The 23,299-nt window shown below is 41.7% G+C and overlaps 1 protein-coding gene across 5 annotated transcripts in view; it reads right to left on the reverse strand.

The window, feature by feature from the left end:
* CHL1 (cell adhesion molecule L1 like) overlaps positions 1–23,299 on the reverse strand; it is a 196,641-nt gene that overhangs the window by 36,867 nt on the left and 136,475 nt on the right. For all 5 annotated transcript variants that reach the window (XM_079122180.1, XM_079122181.1, XM_079122182.1 and 2 more), the window contains 6 exons: positions 17,166–17,350; positions 9,748–9,879; positions 4,996–5,136; positions 4,554–4,665; positions 3,035–3,201; positions 455–620 (listed from right to left, as the gene is read on the reverse strand). In XM_079122180.1, coding sequence (XP_078978306.1) covers positions 455–620; positions 3,035–3,201; positions 4,554–4,665; positions 4,996–5,136; positions 9,748–9,879; positions 17,166–17,350 — 903 coding nt within the window. The remainder of the gene's footprint in view (positions 1–454; positions 621–3,034; positions 3,202–4,553; positions 4,666–4,995; positions 5,137–9,747; positions 9,880–17,165; positions 17,351–23,299) is intronic.

Consider the following 23,299-nt stretch of genomic DNA (forward strand, 5'->3'; position numbering starts at 1 on the left):
GGAAATGGGTACCATCTTTCTTTGAAGCAGGGTGAGCAGATAGTGGCTCTGGCAGACATGGGAGTGGTCAATGGCTGGACTCTGCAGTGGCCCCCAGGGAATGAGGTGGCTGTGGAGATGGAGTCCCTTCCAGATATCTGGATCACCACTGCAGTGCCCACTTAGCTCCTGCAGTGTCCCCAGTGATCTTTTAAGCTCCTATGCTAGGCAGGCCATCTGGCTCAGCCACATGGAGGGGCTTCTGCCTCATGCACCCCATGATATGAAAAGTCATCACTAAAAACAAGAACGTAAACATGATGGGAAAGTCAAACGAGTGTGGTCTGACCTTCCAACGAGGAACTTGAACCCCAAACTATTTTCATTCACTGTGAGTTAAGCTTCTACATGTTTTTTTTCTAATGCAAGGCGTGAAGCCCACACCCAGGTGATGACCTGTCATGAGTTCACCCACCTGCCATCTTCTGTGCCATTAAATTCGAAGGCGTCCCCATCTTTGCTCCAGGACAGTCTCAAACTGTGCTTCAGATGCGAGTCACATATGCTCTCACAGTGTAACTCCAGTACGTGTGATCTGGGGACACGAGGGTTCTTAGGAGAAACGCTGAGTTTTGTAGCATCTGTTTTCACCAAAGAAAGAGTCGGTTAGAACTGGAGAGCTTGACTTACCTTGGGATCAATCGCCTGCCTTTTAAGCAGCCAAAACGGTCAACGTCACTGTCCCACGCTCATGCAATGCTGTGTCGTATAATCTAACGTCATACGTCATTACTGATTTCTTTGTATTCAGGCCTGGGCCTCTGACAAAATGTGGGGGCAAGTGCCAATCAAGAGTGTGACGGTTTCTCTAACTGCTGCTTGGGCAAAGGGGGCAGGAAAAGTATTAGCAGACAAAGGCCTTTCAAAGTTGAAGAAACCAGAATTGTGTTTTTTTCTAGTGCCTTTGGAGGCACCATGCAGTAAAATGAAAAGTTACCTGATATTCTATTAGCATGATTATTATTAATTCAGAAACCTGAGTTCAGAAGACCAGGCACAGATGGCTACTACCAACGTGGATGTGAGGAATGAGAAGGTGAGCCCAAGGAGGTGGGGCCTGTGGCTATTTTGTTACACAGTGGATCACGGAAGCCTGGAAGGGAATCTGTGCAAATCAGGTATTTGATACATACTTAAATGTGTTCTTGAATGAATAATGGTTTTGTTCAAAATAAAAATAAATTCCTAGTCTCAACAGCAGAAAGCTCAAAGATTGGTACTATGGCTATCTTGGAAAAAAGCTGCTTCTTTATAATTGCTTTCAAATACACAATCCTTACTCTTCACCGGCAAATGGAAAGAGATGCACTTTTAATCTGGCACTTGGTACCTGGTGACCCCATTGGAGGCAAAGAAGAAATATCTCAAGAACTGACCTCCCATTCTACAATTGCATCTATCTATAAGTTTCACAAGGAAATAACTTTAAAAAAAAAAGTGTTAATAAAATTATCCCATGTCCCAGGCACAAAACTTAAAGTAACAATTAGAGTTAATATCAAGGGTATGATTAAATATGATTACATATCTTATCCTAATTCTAAATTTCAAGTAAAAAGAAATTCGTTTCATAAAAATAGACACCATCGAATAAGTGATTATCCTATTTCGGGAACTCTGCTCAAAAGTGTACCTTCACTGTGGCATTTGGTAATTACAGTACCTATGAATATTAATAGTCCCACCTTGCAAAAACAACTTAAGGCTGAAATTGAGCGTGAGACCGAATTGTGAGGTCTAATTGCTAAGAGACCAAAGCCGGCTTTGAACCCAGCCCAGCCGAGACCACAGCTTTCCCTTCAACCCCTCCATTAGTTAACCTATTGCCAAACATTTCTTTTAATATACAAGCCCATGCCCTTGACCCTTCCCTCCTGTTTTTTTCACAGTCCTTACACATCCCACAGACATAGGACACTGACAGGTCATGAACCTGTCCGTCTCTCTGCTTCCTGGCAACACCGAGGTCCCGGAGGTGGGCAGCAGGAATGATAGCCTTCATCTAGACTCTAGGCCCCCACTTCTTGACTCTGAACCTGGCTGATGGCTGGCCCTCGGCATAGATTTGCTTTCTGGAGTAGAAACAATCATCTCCATTGGTTCCTTCAGTGCATCTTAAACATTGTGCAGACTTGAAGATGCAGAGAGACATCAGGGATAACACACAGTGGGGCAGAATATTTGCACCATCTATAAATACAGCCCGTGGGCTTGGCAGTTAGCCAGCTTAGGGCCCAGAAAGAGACGCATACTATGAAATCATAAAAGGAATAAGAAGAGAAGAGAGAGTGGGAAAGAGGGCGTGTTGGGGCAGAGAGTGAGAAGAAAATACAGTGAAAACCTAGAATCCAACAACTGTGTCCTCTCATCCAGGCAGAGCTGGGTGACAGGCCATGACATTGACGTGACCCCAGGGCAAATCCTGCCCCCGGTCACTGTAGGTCCTGTCTAACCTCTGTGTTTTCTCTGAGTAATATTGAAACCAAAACAGCAGTGATACCCAAGAGGCTATGAACAAGTTCTCAGGACTTTGTCATGAACACAGAATGAATAAAATATTATTTGTGGTGCAAAAAGGGGGGAAGAATTTCCCTATTCTGCCATTCTTCAACTTTTATGAGTTTGTGAAATTTTTATCTGAAAGACTTGATTATCAGACAAGATTACCTTGAGTTGACTACTGAAATAAAATATCATTACAGAAATACATAAAAATGCAAAAATACATAAAAAATAACAATCTTTAAAAATTTTTAAATATTGCTGGTCATCCAACACCAAGGACACCTAGCTCCCTTTTAAAATTGTGTAAATCCCCGTTTATGTCATAACCTGTCATGCTTACAATAGTCTTTTAGAGACAGGCAAGCCAGCACTTTTGAAAAAGGGTCTCAAGGACTGTAACGGATGTGCATATTTAAATCCTATGGTTTCACGTGAAGACAAAATGAACCCGTGTGAGAATTCATGCAAAGTAAAAATGAAATAAAAATACTTCTAATATCCAAGTTGGCTGTGACTGCTGTTTTTCCTAAAGCATTTTCTACCCAACAAGAGTAGGATCCTGCATCTTCTTCGGTGGTCCTGTTGATTTGTAACGTGCCATTTCTGTGAATGTGGTACCGCCTACCCTCCAGAGGCTGGGCTTCATCCGCCGTCTCCCTATGGAGATAGAAGGTTTACGTCAACTTGGGGTGCGACAGAATTGTATACTCTTGAGTTTCATCCCTGATGTTATTTGGGTTCATCCCTCCTTCGGGGGCGTAACAGAACTTTGGAATGTTCCACTGGGGTTAACCTTTTTTCTTAGAATTGGCCATGGACACCTATCTTACCTGCCCAGATATATGGCAGCTAAAGTAAATCCAATCCCTACTCTAGCCTCTACTGCCTTTCTCACACTGATGAGAACCGCTTTGCATCTGTCCTCAGAGCTTAATAAATATTTTCTGGCTTATTGATGGTGAGCTCTTTAGTTAATGATTGCTCCAGGGTACTGAATGGGAAAGCCAGTAATTGAAAGAGATAATGAACCTTCTCAGCTTCCTGCTGTCCTGGGAGAACATCGGTCATCCCGAAATATGATAAGCCAGGAAATCGGGCCTGTTTTGTGGACATGGATTTCATTTACCCTATCCACCCCAAAGTCATTTTCTCCCACATTCATCCATTTTCCAAGCATTTCCTGCCACCGTTTGATTTGCCCCATTCATTTCACCATAAGCAACTGTTCTACTAAAAATTGCCAAAGACAAGCTGTGTCTGCTGCTCATAGAAGATCTGGATTAGGCTGAGGTGAATGAGGGGTTTGCTCTGGTTGCCAAATTTAAGAGGGTGCCAAACATTTCAATGAGCAGGATAAATAATATTTTAATGGAGTCTTGTTTAAATGAAAAGTTGCAAAAAAATCCATGGTGAACAAAAGATCACAATTTTAAGAATAGGCAAAATCCGCCCCACATTTGTATGACCTACTGCAGGTTCTGAAGGGCAATGGAATCATAGTTCAGGAGAAGTTCAACAAAGTGTTTTCACTAAAGAAACCAAGATGGCAGATCCATACCAAGATGAGTTTGAACTTCCAACACCCACTAAAGTACTGAAATTAAAATCAAAATGACTGTTGGTAAAGTTATAAACATACACACCAGGAATTAAATGCAGATTTAAATAATTATTTAGAGAATTCTGGAAATTACAGAGAAGTAACAGATGACCTTAGATATGCCCGTAATGGAAAACCGAATCTATCTTTAACATTGTCTTAGGAATCACTTCAATTCTTTGGTTTTCTTTATGAACATAAATGGCCTTTGGCATTTCCCCATGTGAGACTATCCTAGAAATCTAGCCAGTGTTTTCAAGAGCAGCAGATAATTAAGTTAGTTTCCTTATTTCTCAGAGGCAATGGCTGCATCTAACAACACGGACATAATGCCTTCCATCAAATGATGGATGAAGAAATCACACATTCTACCACAGACATTCTCTTAGGAAAATGTGGGCCAGCTTACCAGGTCACTATTGCCTCCGGTGAAGCAAAGAACTCACAGTGTAAGAAAGCACTGTAGCCAACCACCGTAGCATAATTTTCTTCATCTTTGGTTTGGATCAATGGAACAACATCTATTTGAAAATAACACAAGTATGGTTTTAGACCTTCCTGGAAGAAGTATGTGTGGATTATATTTTCTGACATCTTAATCATATTAAGAAGAATGGAAGAGACCTGAATATTGCAGTACATATTCCTGAATTAGAAAAGTAGCCAAATTCAATACATTTTGCAAGTATCGTTTTGGTATGACATCTAATGCCCATACCTAAGGTGAAAGATGCTCTAGATCTTTTCCCCCATGTTTTCTGAGTCAAGAATTCAGTTGCGACTTATGATTATGACCCTGACCATTTTCCTTCAGCAGACAGCGGGTCCAGCCTGCTCTCAGGTATGCTTACCTACGACATCGATGTTGGCGTTGGCCAAGATGGTTCCATGAACGTTGGAGGCCTCGCACTGGTACACAGCAGTGTGATTGGGCTGCAGGTTGGTGAAACTGATTTCCCTGGGGAAGATGACATCACCAGAGAATGGATGATCTGAGAGAAATTACAGAATGTCAGTATGATAAGAAGAGGACATAAAATATTTATATGCCATTTATGAAACGTGTCACACAGTATTTATATTTTAAGGCCATTTTAGGGTGAATTATAGTTCACAAATGCCAATCCTTGAAAACTTTCTTAACATGCACTGTGGATGTTTCCTTTCAGAACCTTTTGCATTTTCTTCATTCAAGTTAGAAATTATCGTCAGTATCTGTTGGTCTGCAGCACACTGACCCACACAACCCGATTCATAATAAGATTCTCGATTATTTCTTTGGTGCTTAAGTTCTACTATGAACAGACTCTCACTTACTCTTCTGAACTTAGGTCCAGATTCTACCCAGCACAAATCACCTCATCAGTTCATCTTTATCTTTCTAATTTACCAACACTGGTTGCTGTTTTCTCCCTTGATACCTTTATTTCTACTCCATGGCTCCATCCTTCTGGGATTTTCTGACGTATACTACTTATTCTTGTTTATCATTTAACTATTTCAGTTATATAGCTCACATATTTCATTTTCTCAGTATGACTAGCCCTCATGAGAGTAGAGCTAGATCTTCAAAATGTGGGCAATAAAAGATATCCCACTTCAAACCCCAGAAACATCTGGAAATGAATATACCTAATATTTTTGGTGCATTTTTTTTTAAGAACCAAAGAGGCCTGTGGGATGTGTCCCATGCACAACTTTATTGACTCTGCTTAGAATGCTGTGGATCAACATTTACAAGGTCATTTTAGAAGTTAGTCTCTGAGCATATGAATGATATATCTCACAGCATTTGGTAACATTTCTGCCTCCAAAACCCAAGTCCTTGTTATGTCATAGATCATGGAAAGTAAAATGTATTGCATAGAAATGTTGGCGGGCTTGTGTGAAAAAAATCTAGTTTAAAAGACACTAGAAGATTACCAATCAATTCAACTTCTTCTGAATTGCTTCCATGATGCTAAATAATGATATAGTAAGTTTTAGGTTACAGAAAACATTGAAAGTAGAAAAATGAGACGTTATACTCCATTTATGTATTATCTGTCAAAACTTACAAATGTACTCTACTGTCATATACAACAATTAGAACAAATTTTAAAAATTGAAAAAAAAAGAAAAATTCAACAAAGAAAAATGAAAATGAAAACAAAAAAAAAAAAAAAAAAAGGGAAGGTTTTCTTATCCTTTCCTTCCTGGGAGTCATGAGTGAATCCATTTTCCACTTGACCGTGACCTCCGTGAGGGTAGTACCTGGTCTATGTGGCTATGCTCTCTGTCCCCCAGCTCCTGAAGATTGGCTCTACCAGGCAGAAATGACTGCAAAGGTCATGCTGGGTAAGCATTTTATTCATCAAAGATTCCTGTGAGTTGGTGGGAAAATAGTCCCTGAACAATGGCCGTGAGCCCTTCTCAGAATCTGTGAATACCTTACTTAACCTGAAATAAGAACACTGCTGTTGCGATTAAGGTGAAAGATTTTTGAGTCAGAAAATTGATCCTGAATTATCCAGATAGGCCCCTGTAGCTACCCAGCTTCTTAAAATCAGAAAACCCTTCTTGGCTTTGGCCAGAGGGACTGTGGTTACAGAAAACTGGCCAGACAGACGCAATGGTGCAGGCGCAGAACCTGGAGGAAGACACTCTTAAGCCAAGGAAGGTGGGTTGTCCACAGGAGCTGGAGAAGGCAAGGCAAAGGGATTCCCTCCGTGACCCTGCTGACAGCTTGATTTTAGCCCAGTGAGACTCATGTTGCATTTCTAACACAGAGAAACAAAACAGCAACTGTGTCATGTTTGAAACCAGGAAGATTCAGGCAATTGTAACAGCAAAACTAGAAAAGCAATACAGTTCTTTAGGGCCATGTATCTCCTATGTTTTGAGAAGGGGCACAATGAACAGCTCTTCCAAGTTCTTTAAGACAGAGCTCTCCAAGAGTCTTGCGAGGGAGTATTTCTGATGCGACCCTTCACTCCAACCCCAGGCTCAGAGTTCAAAACTGCAGGGTTGATCTTTCCATCCCTTTTGTTCTTACCCCTCCGGCCCCTGGGCATCCATGAATCCACACAGCGCGGCAGAACGATGAAACGAGACTATGGCCTCGTGTCTGAGTTGACAAACAATCAAACATGGCGTGAGTTTGCCTTTCAGGAAAGGACACTGCACAATGTTGTCACATCCCGGCTGCAGCCAACAGGAGGCAGGGAGTCCAGAAATCCAAGTTCATGTGATAATAAGCAAACACGCCAGGCCTATCCTCACTCAGGACTCTGTCAGTTTTGTCCCTGATCATTTCTGTGGAAATGAGCGCCTGCAGAGGGAGAAACTGCACTCTGAACTCGTTCCGGGCCCATCTCTGGCTCTAAATTGGCTGGCCGTGTGTCTTCAAGTCAGTGATGTGGCTTCTGCGAGCCCCAGCTGCTACATCTACAAATGGCAGGTCATGAAAATCTGTTTCTTCGAGGCTGTTCGATGCCCGGCATGTGAAAAGTTTAGCTCTGCCATCAGTAATAGTAGTCACTGTGGCTTAATTTTTTGAAATTTAAGAGAGAAAGAACAGGAGTGCCTAAGAGTATATGTGGAAAGAGATTCGGATCCTGCAATCACACCCCCCAAACCACAGATGGCAGTGACCTGTCTGCTGGGGAACGAGGAGAAATGCACACTTGAGGAGCCGGGGCGAGAAGCCGGCGCCTGGGATCTGCAGGGGTGGCTCTGGTTCCGGGCCTACATGACGTAGCGGTGCTCCTTTGCTTTTCAGTCCTGATCTTTCCATCTCTAATGAACCAGCTGGTTCTACTTTGAGAATAAATCCAGAACCTAACCACCAGGTCCCGTCTGGCCCGTGGACCCAGTGTCTCTTACACAGTCCCCTCCTGAGTTACATAATCCAAGTCCCCATTCAGAGGCCAGAAATCTCTTTCGATAACATGCAAATAATAGCATGCCACACTTCTGCTCAAAATCCTGCAGGATCTGCACACCTACTGCCAAGGAAATCCCAGGTGCCTGCTTGGGCTTTTCCTGTACCTCTGTGCTGGCCCTTCACTGTGGGCTGACCTGATGGCCCAGCACTGCCTACCGGTCTGTCCCTGGGTTTTATCACACAGGGTTCTTTTTTCTCCTGTACAGAACAAACACACCTCTTCACCTTCACTGACCTCTCCAGCCTGAAAGAAGAGTCACAGGTTTTGTACGGCTGAGTTCCTCACCTCCTGCAGGGCTCTGCCCAATGTATGGCCACAGGAATTTTAGGATCTTAATTAATGCAGCAACCCTCCCTGGATCCTGGCGTCCTGTGCACTCCACCATTACCTAGCTGTTTGCTACCTAAGTGTTTGCTACCATGTGCTCAACTGGCTGCTGACCTTCTCTATCCACCAGAATATCAGATCCAGTAGAGCAGGACTGGGTTCTAGTCAGTGGTAGATCCCAAGCAATAAGCAATAAGATCCTGAGCATGGGAGGTACTCAGTAAATATTACCGGATGCAAGAATCTGTTAAATATGAATAGTACTACAGCCTCTCTAAGGTTCTTCTGGTAATTTGTGAATGCCTTTCACAAACAGATGAGCACCATTCAAATGTAAAATTTTATGATTTTTATGTTTCAATCTGCGTTTCTTATTTTGATGATCTTCACTCTCTTTATCAACAAAAACTGTTCTCATTTCCCTTTGAAATGACAAGTCTGAACCTCATTTGCTTCACTTCTTATTCTGTTCTCTGAAGAGATGAGGGGGAAATCTCACATTTGGAGATATTAATGATGGAGGGCTAAGGTTTCCTGAGTGTCATATTGTTATGGTTTGGAGGTGAGGGGTCCCCCAAAAGCTCACAGGTGAGACAATGTAGGAAGGTTCAGAGGAGAAATGACTGGGTTTTATGAGTCTTAATCGAATCAATGAATGAATCCCTCATGGGATTAATTGAAGTGGTAGGTGTGGGTGGAGGAGGTGGAACTGGGGTGTAGCTGTGGGGTATATATTTGTATCTGGAGAGTGGAGTCTCTTTCTCTGCTTCCTGATGATGCGAGCTGCTTCCCTCTGCCATGCTCTTCCATCATGATGTCACCTGGAGCCCCGAGGAATGAAGCCCGCCTTCTATGGACTGAGACCTCTGAAACCGTGAGCCCTAGAATCAACCTTTCCTGCTCTGATTGTGCTGGTCAGATCATTTAGTCACAGCAGCGAAAAAGCTGACTAACACATGTGAAAACAAGAATAATAAGCCATACGTGGGGCTACGGCTTATGCGGCAGCTTCGGTGCAGAGCATCCTCTGAGTTGTTTTATTTAACTTGCACAGTAGCCCCAGGACTCATTGCTATTTTTTCTTTCCTTTTTACTGATGAGAAAACGGTTTCTAAGAGAGTTCCTTTAACTCCCAGTCAGTGGTTGAGCCAACGTGATAACACAGGCCGTGTGTCAGGCTTCAGAAATGAGGCTGCTTCCAATCAGGCCATTTCTGACTTCCTGGTTCACCTGTGCTGCTCATCGCCACGTCCCAAGTCCATTTTACACACAGCCAGGGCTCCCTGATGGTGAACTCCCCCCTCCACCCGCTGCCTGCCGCAATGGGTCCCAACTGGATCTTCAACTCACTGTCAACCGGGGACCCGTTGACTCTCCACTTGATGGTCGGCTGCGGTTCCCCCTCCGCCTCACAGAGCAGGATACCGCTGCTCCCTGTGCTGTACACACGACTCTCAGGCTTCTTGGTCCAGCGTGGAGGCTCTGGAAACAAAGAGAAGAGGGTTTCAGAGACCAAGGTCCCCAAAGGTAAAGACCTGTATTACTAAGAATCACCAGCAGAGGGCGCAGACACCACAAAGTATCTCTCAGTTCTTTTCTGGTAGATTTTCTTCTGTAAAACAAGTTGGGCGTTGTTATTTGTGCAATCTGGTATGTGAGTGTGTGTATGTGTGTGTGTACTTAATTTGGATGCTGAGCATGTATAATAAATCAACATACTAAAAATAGTTAAATATAACCACTTTATTGAGCTACATAAGCATATAGTTCACTAGCAGAAAATAAGGAAGGAATAAACATGGGAAGTTCATTCGGTGCTGACTCCAGCTTATCCTCAAGCTGCAGCAAAGCCTCTGAAAAAGACTGATATTTTAGAAATATATTTGGGGAATATTTTTAAATACTAGTATTTGAATTTTCAACATTTAAATTATTAATTAATGATTTCACAGCATTTATATATTGGTATCTATTCCTATTTTTCTAGTTGATTTGGAAAATATTATTTCCTAGGAATTTTGTTTTTGGAAAGGGACAGGGAGTGAAGACTATAAACAATACTGGAAGAAATAAAATATGTAAATCACTGGCATCTTTGTGTGCCCTAACGCTTCATAGTATAATACCAAGTGGGGTTTCAGAACAAAATGGAACATTTTTCTTTAGCTCAAATATTACTGTCATGTTTTGTCACCCTGAGAATATTAGTATTTCTTCAGCAAGTAAAATATTTCAATTGTGGATGGCTTGGATGACTTCATTTTAGAGAAAACCCCACAAAACTTGCACAGAGTAATTTCCATTAGCTGTTGCTTGGTTATTACCCCCAAGACACCCGGGATTTCTGCTTTTATTTAAAAGCAAAATCTTTAAAGGTAGATGTAGGCATAAAATGAAAAGTACCTTTTAAATATGTATTAAGTAAGGGAGGAAGAAGGGGATTATGTGAAAATGTCTATAAATTCTCCAGGACAAATGAACAATACACACACATACACACAGTGTGTTTGTACATGTTTAAACACACATACACACATAAATAACCATAAAGTTTGAGTCTGAGCAAGAGAAATGCTTTTGGATTTATTCTAAAGGGTGTGAATTTAATTGTTAAATTCCAAGCTAAATACTTGTATTCATAAATAAATCTGGAAATATTTAGTCACATAGTTTAACATGCAAATTGTCTGGATTACAAACTGTGGATCACTTTTTGAGGCAAAGGGTGTGTGTTTTTAATGTTACTGTCCTTTTTTGGTTTTTTTTTAGTGCAAACCCAATAAAGTTAAAAATCTGGGAGCTAGAAAAAAATACTCCAAGAATCTGAAAATTTTTGTTTATTGTACAGTACTGTGACTATTCATTTTAGAGCATGTAAAAATCAGGATCATTCAATGAGGGCATTTATTTAAATCTTCATGTGAAATAAAATCTAGATTTCTATTTCTATTCTAATTCCAGGATCTTCATTGATCTCTTGGAGTCTAAACTAAGATCCACTGCTCTTAGGCACAAAAGGGGTCTTAAGGTTTCACCTCATCCAATCCTCTCACCTTACAGACAGAAGACTGAGCTTTGGAGAACGTGTCTCCATTTCCCAGGGTCATTGGTAAAAGAATCCTCCTCTCCTGGATCTGTAGACTGAGCCTATGCATCAGCAGCCCTGAGACTCTGAAACCATGTGGTCAGCTTCTGGCTCACTGCTATCTTACCAACTTGGACCAAAAAGAGGTACGAGGCTAACTCAACTTACCAACTCTTGCTTCATGCTTCTGATTAAATCCAAGCCCCCCAAAACCTATCCACTGACTCAAGACATTCCAAGTACTGGGAAGGGGTTGTTACCAAACTTGACCCTTCTTCATACGCTTTGTGAATGCTCGGACATTCCAGTTTAGTCTTCTCAGGCCTGCATCCTGCAGAAGTAAGCTGGTCCTCAGCAGAGGTGGCCTTTGCCGAGCACACTGAGGGAGACTTAGCTTGTCCCGACACTACCCTCACTTCCAGAGGGGCTAAGACTCTGAGGCCTGAAGTCACGAGTGAGAGGCAAGAGACTAGTGATCCCCCGAGACCCTGGAGGAAGGTCGCTCTTCCTTGGGTCTCCTCTGCTTTGCACCAGGTCGGTTCAGAACAGACACAGGTGGAGTACTTCCAAGTCACAAATGCAAGCAAGATGGGTCCCCAAAGACTGCACTGGAGAAGACAGGAAGCAAGAAGGCACCTGGGAGAGTCAGCAGGCACTGCCTTCTCGTGGTCACACTCGCCACGGCACCACGGTGACCATACCAGCTAGTCACTAATGACTTCACTACTAACTAGTGTTAGCTACGGGATGGGACAGAGAGGCAGGGCAGAGGCAAGCAGGGCCAGAGAACAATCAGATGCTTTCTGAAACTCAGAACATGCAACTGCATTCCTCAAGGATAGGACCTGGTTTAGAGGATGAGATTAAATTAAAAAACAAAACAAAAAACAACACTGAGTCCAGAGAAGGAAGCAATGACGTGGTGACCAACGAAGCTGAAGCAGGAGGGACTCGAGTTCAAAGCCAGCCTGGGCAAGCAGTGAGACCCTGCCTCAAAATAAAACAAAAAATAAAAAGGGCTGGGGATGGAGCTCAGCAGGAAAGTCCCCAGGTCCCCAGGACCACCAAAAAGGAGAGAGCGAAAGGTGACCAACACTGACTGTAGGGGTGCTGGTAGTGGGATCATAAAAGATCACTATTTTATCTCTTAACCTGAAACAGTCAACGAACTGATGAAACTTCGTGTTAGAACTTTACCCACTTTAACATAATTGCAAACCAAAAAATAAGATGATACATTGGTTTACCACTGCCAAAAGCGGGGTGCTTACCTGTGTGCATATGTGACCGCTTGACCGAGGTGATTCTACAACATGTACCACCAGGAAAATGAGACATCACACCCCACTTACGCATGATACACCGAGGTGCACAAGTGCATTCAACTGCCATGTGTCATGAATTAGAGCAAATAAAAATATTTTTTTTAAGACTTTTGAATGCCAAGAATATATAAAGAAGCTAGTAAGAGGTATTTAACACCAGGAGAACACAGGAAATTGACCCCTATCAAAGTTATACCCCACTTGTTTACAATGAATAAAAAAAAAATTAAAATATTAAATTAAAAAAGAAAAGAGAAAATGTCAAGGTCACAAGAAAACAAAACAAAACAAATACAACAGTTGGTATTTTCTTACTAAAACTTTTATCATAGACTTCCACTATTTATATTCCAATAAGTCAACGATTAGGGTCATCCAATTCGGTTTAACTACAAATTTTTATTTTTTTTTTAATTTTTATGTGTGTGTGTGTGTGTGTGTGTGTGTGTGTGTGTGTGTGGTATAAACCCAGAGGTGCTTAACCACTGAGCCACATTCCCAGCCAGTGTGTGTGTGTGTTGTGTGTGTGTGTGTGTGTGTATGTGTTTATGTATTATTTAGAGACAGGGTCTCGCTAAGTTGCTGAGGCTGGCTTTGAACTCATGATCCTCTGCCTCAGCCTCCCAAGTCACTGGGATTACAAGTATGCGCCACAGCACCTGGCTAGCAATAGACTTTTTTATTTGGAAGTAAGGTCTTCTTAAAATACCAGTGACTTAGCTGGGCATGGTGGCACATGCCTGAAATCCCAGCAACTCAGGAGGATGGAGAGTTCAAAGCCAGCCTCAGCAACTTAGCAAGACTCTGTTTCAAAACAAAACTAAAAGGGGCTAGGGATGTGGCTTAGTGGTAAGTGCCCCTGGGTAAAATCCCCAGTATAAGAAAGAAAACCAATGATTGAACTGCATTTGATTTCACAACATCTTTTTATAAGTCAAGTCATTTTAGATTATGAATTAGTAATTATGAAAGCATAATTACTAATAATTTTTTGTTCTAATTAGTTATACATGACAACAGAATGCATTTTTTTTTTTTTTTCATTTTTCTTTGGATTGAACTCAGGGGCACTCGACCACTGAGCCACATCCTCAGCCCTATTTTGTATTTTATTTAGAGACAGGGTCTCCCTGAGTTGCTTAGTGCCTTGCTTTTGCTGAGGCTGGCTTTGAACTCTCCATCCTCCTGCCTCAGCCTCCTGAGCTGCTGGGACTACAGACATGAGCCACAGCACCTCCCGGTGGAATGCGTTTTGGCACGTCATACATAAATGGAGTATCACTTCTCATTCCTCTGGTTGTACACGGTGTAGAGTTACACTAGTCGTGTAATCATACACGCACATAGGGTAATAATGTCCATTCATCCCACTGTCCTCCTACCCCCACACCCTCTCCTCTCCCTTCACTCCTTCCTGACTAATCCAAAGTACCCTTATTCTTTCCTACCCACCCCCATTGTGAATTAGCATTCACATATCAGAGAAAACATTTGGCCTTTGGTTCTTTGGGACTGGCTTATTTCACCTGGCATAATATTCTCCAGCCCTATCCATTTACCAACAAATGCCATTATTTCATAGTTCTTTAAGGCTGAGTAATATTCCATTATGTATATATACCACATTTTCTTTATTCACTCATCTGCTGAAGGGCACTTAGCCTGGTTCCATAGTAGCTATTGTGTAACCAAATCTTTTTAATTAAATTTCTAAACTTCGGAAGGCTTAACTACTTCAGAGGCTGACAACATGAAAATCGTTAGTGAAGGTTTACTGTTGTAAAGTTTACAGTTGAAGTTCCTGGGGTCATATTGTGATTCCTGGATTCAGAATGTCTCCCATGGCACTTCAGTATCTTTTCTTACAGAGTCTGTAAATACGGGTGTCCTGGTCACCTACAAAGTACAGTGAGGACATCCTGTCTATTTCGCTCACATATATTATAGAATCAGAACTGCATAAAGAATTCATATTTGAGATGTTGTAGGTTCAATGACAAGTGCATAGATCTGGATTCTGTTTTGTAATTGAGAATAAATATCACAAGCAGAGACAGTAAGGAGCTATGCTTTCACCAACACCAGGGTGTTTTCAGAATGTGCTAGATTTTCAGAGTTCCCAGGATGATTACCCTTTCCCATATGGTAAGTCCTTGATATTTAATTTGGGTTTCTAAACAAGAGATCACAGAAAAAAATAAAGAAAGAAAGAAGAAGAAGATAGAGGAGGAGGAGGAGGAGGAGGAGGAGGAGGAGGAGGAGGAGGAGGAAGAAGTTATATTTCCTGCTTTTACCCTTTAAGGGATAAAAAGGGGTAGTTGAGAACCATCCTCTCCGAGCACACATGTATAGAGAGAAATTCCAAAAACGTACCCCACCCAGTGTACCTTTAGTACTTTCTCACTCCAGAGAAAAGGTCGAATGTTCCTCAGACACACATTATTTACATCTCCATGATGCTCTACTGGCTGCTGATAGGAGGAGTCAGAGCCGTAGGTTCAGGAGACCTATATTCCTTGGAAGCCCTGCCGTTAACGTTTTTAACCGCATAATTAATTTTTCACATCTTCGACTTATTTATTTATTTATTTATTTTGTTTTGCAACCCTTGCGATTCTCTTGAAAAAGCTCTGGTCTCAACCATCAAGAAATCCGTGGCCAGATTGTTAAAATATTCAGCTACCGGAGCGATGTCCCAGCCATCTGGAAGGATTTCTGAAACAGTCAGCAACTTGGAGTTGGCACAGCTAACAATGTGCACATGTCTGATTGGTGGGGAAGGGTGTGCTGCAAGGGGTGGGGGTGAGAGAAAAATATCCTTGTTGCAGTACGTCGCCACATCACATAGCCGCTTCAGAGGATGATTAAAATTATAGACAAAATAAATCTCTCAAACCCCTCCTCTCTGAATATCACTGTGAAGGATTTATTGTCAAAGGACTATCACTCGAGCCAGATGTGGATCACGGTTCACAGTATTGGACTTGCTCCTACACAAGTTTCCCTATTGTTCAACCAAAGAAAACGAAATTCTTATCTTTGGTTTTTCCTCCTTTCCATCACGACTAACCATACCCACTGTGGAGAGGTTTAGGGACATAGCCTTGCTCAGAACAAGGTCATTACAAAATCAATTATCTTAACATTTGCTCGTGAGTGGAATTTGTGTCTGAGTCTCTCTTTTTTCACATTAATTAAAACAACAGACCATTATCTAGGTGTTCCTTGGGCAAATGGGAGCTCTCAGAGGTGAACTTTATTGGAATATTAATGGCAGCCGTATAGCACAAGATCTAAATGGTTGCCTGGGAGAGAGATCTCCTTTCAATGGCTTAGCCTACCTGGCACTAAGTAAGTACAAATGCAGTAATCGTTCCATTAATTTGATCAATACAGTCAAAACCACAGATGGAAGGCCTCAATGTGATCAGACCCACTGAAAATAGTCTGCATCAGTCAAATTCACAGCAAGATTAGAAGATTTCCAGTTGTGCCAGCAGGCACGGTCCCAAAATCCACATTGTGTGGCTTCCCTCTTTATTAGATAGGGGTCATCATTGCCTGTTTCTATACATACAAAGATGGTAAAACCTCAGCTGATCGATAAAGCTTGGATTTCCAGAGATAGGATGACTCCTGATCACTGTGTTTTGCGCTTTCTAGTAGGAATGAACATGCGGACGTATTTATTATACTATCTATTTTCACCTCTCTGGAAGCCGCATGCTGACAATCATCAGAACCCCAGATACACAGAACGTGTGGAGCACCATCTATGCAACAGATTGAAAACCACCTCAGCTCAAGATACGGGACCCAAGAATGTAGAATTTAGGGCAGCGCTAAGACAATTTGCCTGGCACCTTCCTTGGCTGAAGAAACTCAAGTGTGCAGAAGTGAAATAAAGACACAGAAATCTAAAGACAAGACACAAATGTTCTTCCCGGTGCCACGGAGGACAGGGAGCTGTCCTAGTCTGTCCCCTTAGACCTTCCTTCTCAGATGGTTTCAGGTTGTGCCTGGTCACACCCAGGTGACAGCAGAAGCCGTTTCTCCCAGTGAGATGATACTGGAAAAGAGGGTTCACGAATATGTGAACAAACCATGGGGATCATCCAGACCCCCTCACAGGAGACCTCTTCTTGTCATCTGTCCCTTTCAGGTGGTTTTGGCAGACGCATGAAAAAACCAAGGTGACTGGAGGTGAAATATAATTCAGTGCCCATGCTAAACTCAAGTCAGAACACGTCCTGTCTTAACCTCACAAGGCATGGTCAGTGCCCCCTTAATGGGAGGAATTGTCTTTTCTTGTTTTGTTTTGTTTTAAGGAGGAACCAAAATCATCGCAGGAACTGTACCTTCTACAATGACATGAAAATCGTGACTGGCTGTTCCCAGAACGTTGCTGGCCACGCAGCGGTAATTTCCTTTGTCCTGGTAGGAGACATTCTCTATCTTCAAGGTCTTGCCGTGATTCTCTTTCGTTACTCTTCCCTTGGGTAAATCACCACCCAGTTTGGTCCATTCCACCTGTGGAGTTGGTCTGTAATAAAAATAAACAAACAAATCCGTAAATAAATAACAGATTACAAGGTATTTTCCAAGGGGGAAAATCTTCCTGTGGGTAGTTTGAGGGAGCCAGAGATGATGGCCCTCTTCCCTGTGGTAAATTTGAAAAATATGATAAAGTAGGACCCAATGGAGGGAAGATGTGATTGCCCCTGCTGTCCCCAGGACAGGCGGCATTGGGAGGTGGCTCAGGAGCAGAGCCAAGGACATCGGGTGGATGAAGAGCCCACCCATGCCAATGAAGAGTTCACAGTATGTAAAAGGCTGTTTCTGTGGCTTTTTCACTTGGAGAGCAGCATAGGAAAGGAAGCAAGCACCAAATCTTCCTTGAGAGGCCTTTGGAAAGATCAGTTCACCCAATTAAAACATACATACAAGCTGGGCACAGTGGCGCATGCCTCTGATCCCAGTAGCTTGGGAGGCTGAGGCTGGAGGATCGCAAGTTCAAAGCTAGCCTCAGTAGTGAGGCCCTAGGCAAATAAGCGAGACCCTGTCTCAAAAGAAAACATAAAAAGGGCTGAGACATGGCTCAGTGGTTAAGAACCCCTTGGATCAATCTATGGTAGCAAAAAGGAAAAAAAAAAAAAAACGAACAAGACAAGAAGTGGTAACCTGTCATAGATCTCATGGGCAAAGGAGTCAAGACAAACTGGTTTTCAGAAAATCCCCTTTTATGAGAACTAAAGGGATTTTTAAACATGGCTGATTTTAAGTGATTAAGGATTATCTTCCTTTTCTCTCTCCCCAACTGGCCTACAGGTATGAGTGGAAGAAGGTTAATACTGTTATTTTTATTAACATTGCATTTGCTTCCATAATCCTTTTAACCACTAAAAGCTAAAAGTTATTGAGTACACACTTAAGGTGGGTTTGGTTATCATTTCACCAGTAATGAATCTAAAACTCCCTGAAGATGATTAATTTGCTTAAGGTCACTGGAATAAAAAAATGACATGTTGGGAGTTCAATTCATCTGACTCTATTCCCGTCCCTCTCATCACTGTGTTCTAGAAAATGTGTCTTTTCATAAGACTCCCTGTCCTTCCAAACTGTATATTCTTAAAATATATGCTTGCCACCAAACCATTAATCATTATTAATTCGATTACTAATTTAATTATTGCTAGTTAATAATTAAGCAATTACCTCAAATTGCTTATATTAATTATCTCAAATTGTTTGTATGCACAGGCAATGGCTAAAATGATTATTATGCAAAAAAGCACTGCAGGTTAGATGAAGGCCCTCGAAACACATCTGTTCTCTTCCCCTCCTGTCAAAGCCCAAGGGCTGACCTGCCTTACAGATTGGAAGCAACTGTCTTATATTGGACCAGGTTTGGGGCGCCTGACACCCTTCCTCAGGAAATGGTAATAATGGTGAGGGAGGAACAGGTGACAGCATTAGCTTTTACCGTCCTGCGCGCGCACACACACACACACACACACACACACACACACACACACACAACAGGATGCATAACCAGGTCTCCTGACTACTCGCCTTTCTCTCCATCTGTCTCGGAGGCAAGCTGCCAAGCTCCTGGCTGCTCTGGATCTTGGTGCCATCCAAAGAGGAGTTCTTCCTGAGTCTGTTTAGCAGTGCAAGCATCTCACTTTCTACAAGATCTGCTCTCCCCCCAGTCCTTGAATACTACCAGGCTCCTAATACCTTTCCCTTCAAAGAATCAAATAAGATGACTGAAAGCATCAGAAGAACGTGTGATTTTATCTCAGGAGGATCCACATCGCTGAGAGAACTTCTGGATAGGGTCCTACAAATTTTTTTCTTGAAGTACAAACTTCAGGAAGATTTCCTAATAGCACTTGGGCAATGATGATTCCAGGGAGCATAAGTTGTTTAATGCCTTTTCTACACAAATATACACTCTCTCATCATTTTGGATTTTTGTTCAGGTCCTTGTTTGGCCAACTTTTATCCTTATATTTCTTATTTATAATGTGGTAGAATCACACCTAGCTCAAGTTCAAGGTGAGCTTGCTGTCATTCCACCAAGAGTAAGTGACTGCGAACTGTTCTGGGATGTGCCTGTTTCCTAAAGGCAGGACATCAGGGTGAGAGACCTTTCCCTCCTAATGAGATTCAAAACCACATTTTAACTACAGAGCTATTTAACTATCTCATTTAACCGTTCCTAATTTCCACCTTGCTCAGAGAATCTGTAAGCCCCTCATGAATATACCATCGAAAGCTTCCCTGGTTTAATTAACATTAACGACATTTTCACTAGTATTAGCTCTTTGCTGAAATATCTGCTTTGGGAATCCTCCTCAGATTCAGATTGTCATCCTTGATGTGCTGTTTTCTCCCTTTAACTAAACACAACCGTGCGCTGGGTTCGCACGTGATGCCGAACTGAGTTTGACTGAGAGGTAGTTTGGGTGCTGGGGACAGGCAGGATGCAATCCCAGTCACCTTTCCCTAGGCTTAGAGAAGGGACTTCCCTTCTCCAAAGAGGCTTTTAGGCTTCATTAACCTCATGTGCTAACGGGAATAATCACAGCCTGAAAACAGTGTATCGAGGGTAAAACCAGTCAATGCGTGTGAAGTACACAACTAGATGCTTGACACAAAATAATAGCAGGATATCTTGGCTGTGGTCTGATTGTTGTTACCACAAAAGGTTTGTGGTTTCAAACTTCACAGAAAAATAGAGTGAATCTTAAAACTTTTTTGTAAAACAATGTGTCACTTTGACCTGAAAGAGAACCACTGAAGAGGAAGGAAGGCCGAATCCAAACCTTGCAAGAATAGGAAAGACCTCTTCTAGTCAAACCTCGTGGGACAAGGTTTCAGAGTCTCCATGTCCTGACACGGCGTGGGCCGAGGGCTGCCTCTTTATATCTTGCTTCATGACACGTTAACTTCTAAAAAGCACATGAGAGCATTTCTATTATTATGAGGTCAGTCACCTCAAGAGGTAAATGATGGCATTGGAGAGAGATCAGCAAAAAGAATTACCGAGAGGACGGCCCAGCCCAACCCAGAAAGAGCCTGAAGGAACAAAATTGCTACCACTGGAAATACACACCAACATAACCAGAAAAACTGGAGGCGGTCACCATCGTGGTTCAAGGTGAATGTCGGGGCTGTGATCTCCTAACACAGTGCAGAGACAACTTCCTCAGCAGGGTCCTGTCCCAGCACACAACCTACCTCAGTACGCGCTGGTGACTGGTCGCACGCAGCCAACCTGGGTGCTTCGGCTGGGTGCCAAGAGAAATCTACAAAGCTTCAGAGTTCTCAAAGCATTCATTTCCACTCCTTTGCTGTATAATCTACTTTCAAACTAGTCATTGGGGATAGGCATGAATAATGAATGAATGACTTTTAAAATTTCGAATCCTTGTTCTACTAAACAGGCTCCCCAAAGCCCATAGTTAACAAAATGGATTAAGGTTTAAATGAATCCACTGGGGTGCCGGGGAAGAAGGAATGAATACCTTTACCATGGCCTTCCTGATGGTATGGAGGGATGATAGGAAAGATAGTGGTAGAAGCAGGTGATCTCGTACAACCAAATATTAAATAAGATGGTACCAACTGGCATGGATTTATAGAAGTCATGTGGTAAACATTTTCTCAGAGCACAGAAAAAGATATCCTGATGCCATCAGTATCAATGTGGGCCTTCCACAACTCAGTTGTAACAAGGGTGCTACTCTAGTGTAGAAATAGAATGCCTAACCCAACATACGAAATACTATTACCTCATATGGGAGACAAAGAACTAAAATGTTAAAGGACATTAACAAGAGCATATACTACTAGGCTTCCCTACACTAAATGCTAACTAAATGCTTTGGAAACAATCTGCTGAGACCGTGTCAGCACCAATAAACACTGCTTCCTGCAAATGCCCTGGTGTCCTGTGTCTTTGTGACAGAATCCTTTAGCAATTACTCAGTAAATGTAAGAACTTCAAGAGATGACCCAGCAAGGTCACTTAGTGAGATCACTTAGGACTTTGGTGAAGGAATTGGTAAAGTGCATTCCTTTTTCAGCTAATTAAGTTTTTTTTTTTTTTTTTTTTAATTTTGATTCATTGTACACAAATGGGATACAACTTTTCATTTCTCTGGTTGTACACGAAGTAGAATCACACCATTTGCATAATCATACATGTACATAGGGTAATGATGTTTGTCTCATTCTATTATCTTTCCTTCCCCTCACCCCCTCCCCCTCCTCATTTTCCTCTATACAATTCATCCTTCCTCCATTCTTACCTCCCTCCCAACCCCCCATTATGTATCATCATCCACTTATCAGAGAAATCATTCAGTCTTTGGTTTTTTGGGATGGCTTATTTCACTTATTATGATATTCTCCAACTCCATTCATTACCTGCAAATGGCATAATTTTATTCTTCTTTATGGCTGAATAATATTTCATTGTGTATATACACCAGTTTCTTTATCCATTCATCACCTAGGTTGGTCCCATAGCTTAGCTATTGTGAATTGAGCTGCTATAAACATTGATGTGGCTGCATCACTGTAGTGTACTGATTTTAAGTTCTTTGGGTAGGCCAAAAAGTGAGATAGCTGGGTCAAATGGTGGTTTCATTCCAAGTTTTCTAAGGAATCTCCATACTGCTTTTCAGAGTGGATGCACCACTTTGGGACCATGATTCTATATTTAGGGGAGCCAAAATATTCCACCAGAAAACTTCTAGTACTCATAAATGAATTCAGCAAAGCAGCAGGATATAAAATCAACACTCATAAATCTAATGCATTTTTATTCATAAGTGATGAATCCTCTGAAAGAGAAATTAGGAAAACTACCCCATTCACAGTAGCCTCAAAAAAATAAATAAATAAATAAATAAATAAATAAATAAATAAATAAATAAATAAATAAAATACTTGTGAATAGATCTAACAAAAGAGGTGAAAGATCTCTACAATGAGAACTACAGAACACTAAAGAAAGAAATTAAAGAAAACCTTAGAAGATGGAAAGATCTCCCTGTACTTGGATAGGCAGAATTAACATTGCTAAAATGGACATACTACCAAAAGTGCTATACACATTCATTGCAATTCAAATTAAAATCCCATTGATGTACCTTACAGAAATAGAGCAAGCAATCATGAAATTCATCTGGAAGAATAAGAGACCTAGAATAGTAAAGCAATCCTTAGCAGGAAAAGTGAAGCAGGTGGTATCACAATACCAGACCTTCAACTACACTACAGAGCAAAAGCAACAAAAATGGCATGGTATCGGTATCAAAATAGACAGGCAGATCAATGGTACAGAATAGAGGAGATGGACACAAACCCAAATAAATACAATTTTCTCACACTAGACAAAGGTGCCAAAAGCATACAATGGAGAAAAGATAGCCTGTTCAACAAATGATGCTGAGAAAACTGGAAATCCATATGCAGCAAAATGAAACTAAACCCCTATCTCTCACCCTGCACAAAACTCAACTCAAAATGGACCAAGGACCTTGCAATTAGACAGACATCCTGCACCTAATAGAAGAAAAAGTAAGTCCAAATCTTCATCATGCTGGCTTAGGAGCAGACTTCCTTAACGTGACTCCCAAAACACAAGAAATAAAAGCAGGAATCAATAATTGGGATAGATTCAAACTAAAAAGCTTTTTCTCAGCAAAGGAAACCAGCAACACTGTGAAGAGAGGACCTACAGAGTGGGAGAAAATCTTTGCCACACATATTTCAGATAGGGCGCTCATCTCCAGAGTTTAAGAACTCAAACAAACTTTACACTAAGAATACAAATAACCTAATCAATACATGGGCTAAGGAAATGAGCAGACACTTTACAGAAGAAGATCTACAAGCCATCAACAGATAGGTGAAAAAAATGTTCAACATCTCTAGTAATAAGAGAAACGCAAATCAAAACTACCCTAAGATTCCA

Source organism: Sciurus vulgaris (genome assembly GCF_902686455.1).
Source record: "Sciurus vulgaris genome assembly, chromosome: 19".
Lineage (NCBI taxonomy): Eukaryota > Metazoa > Chordata > Mammalia > Rodentia > Sciuridae > Sciurus > Sciurus vulgaris.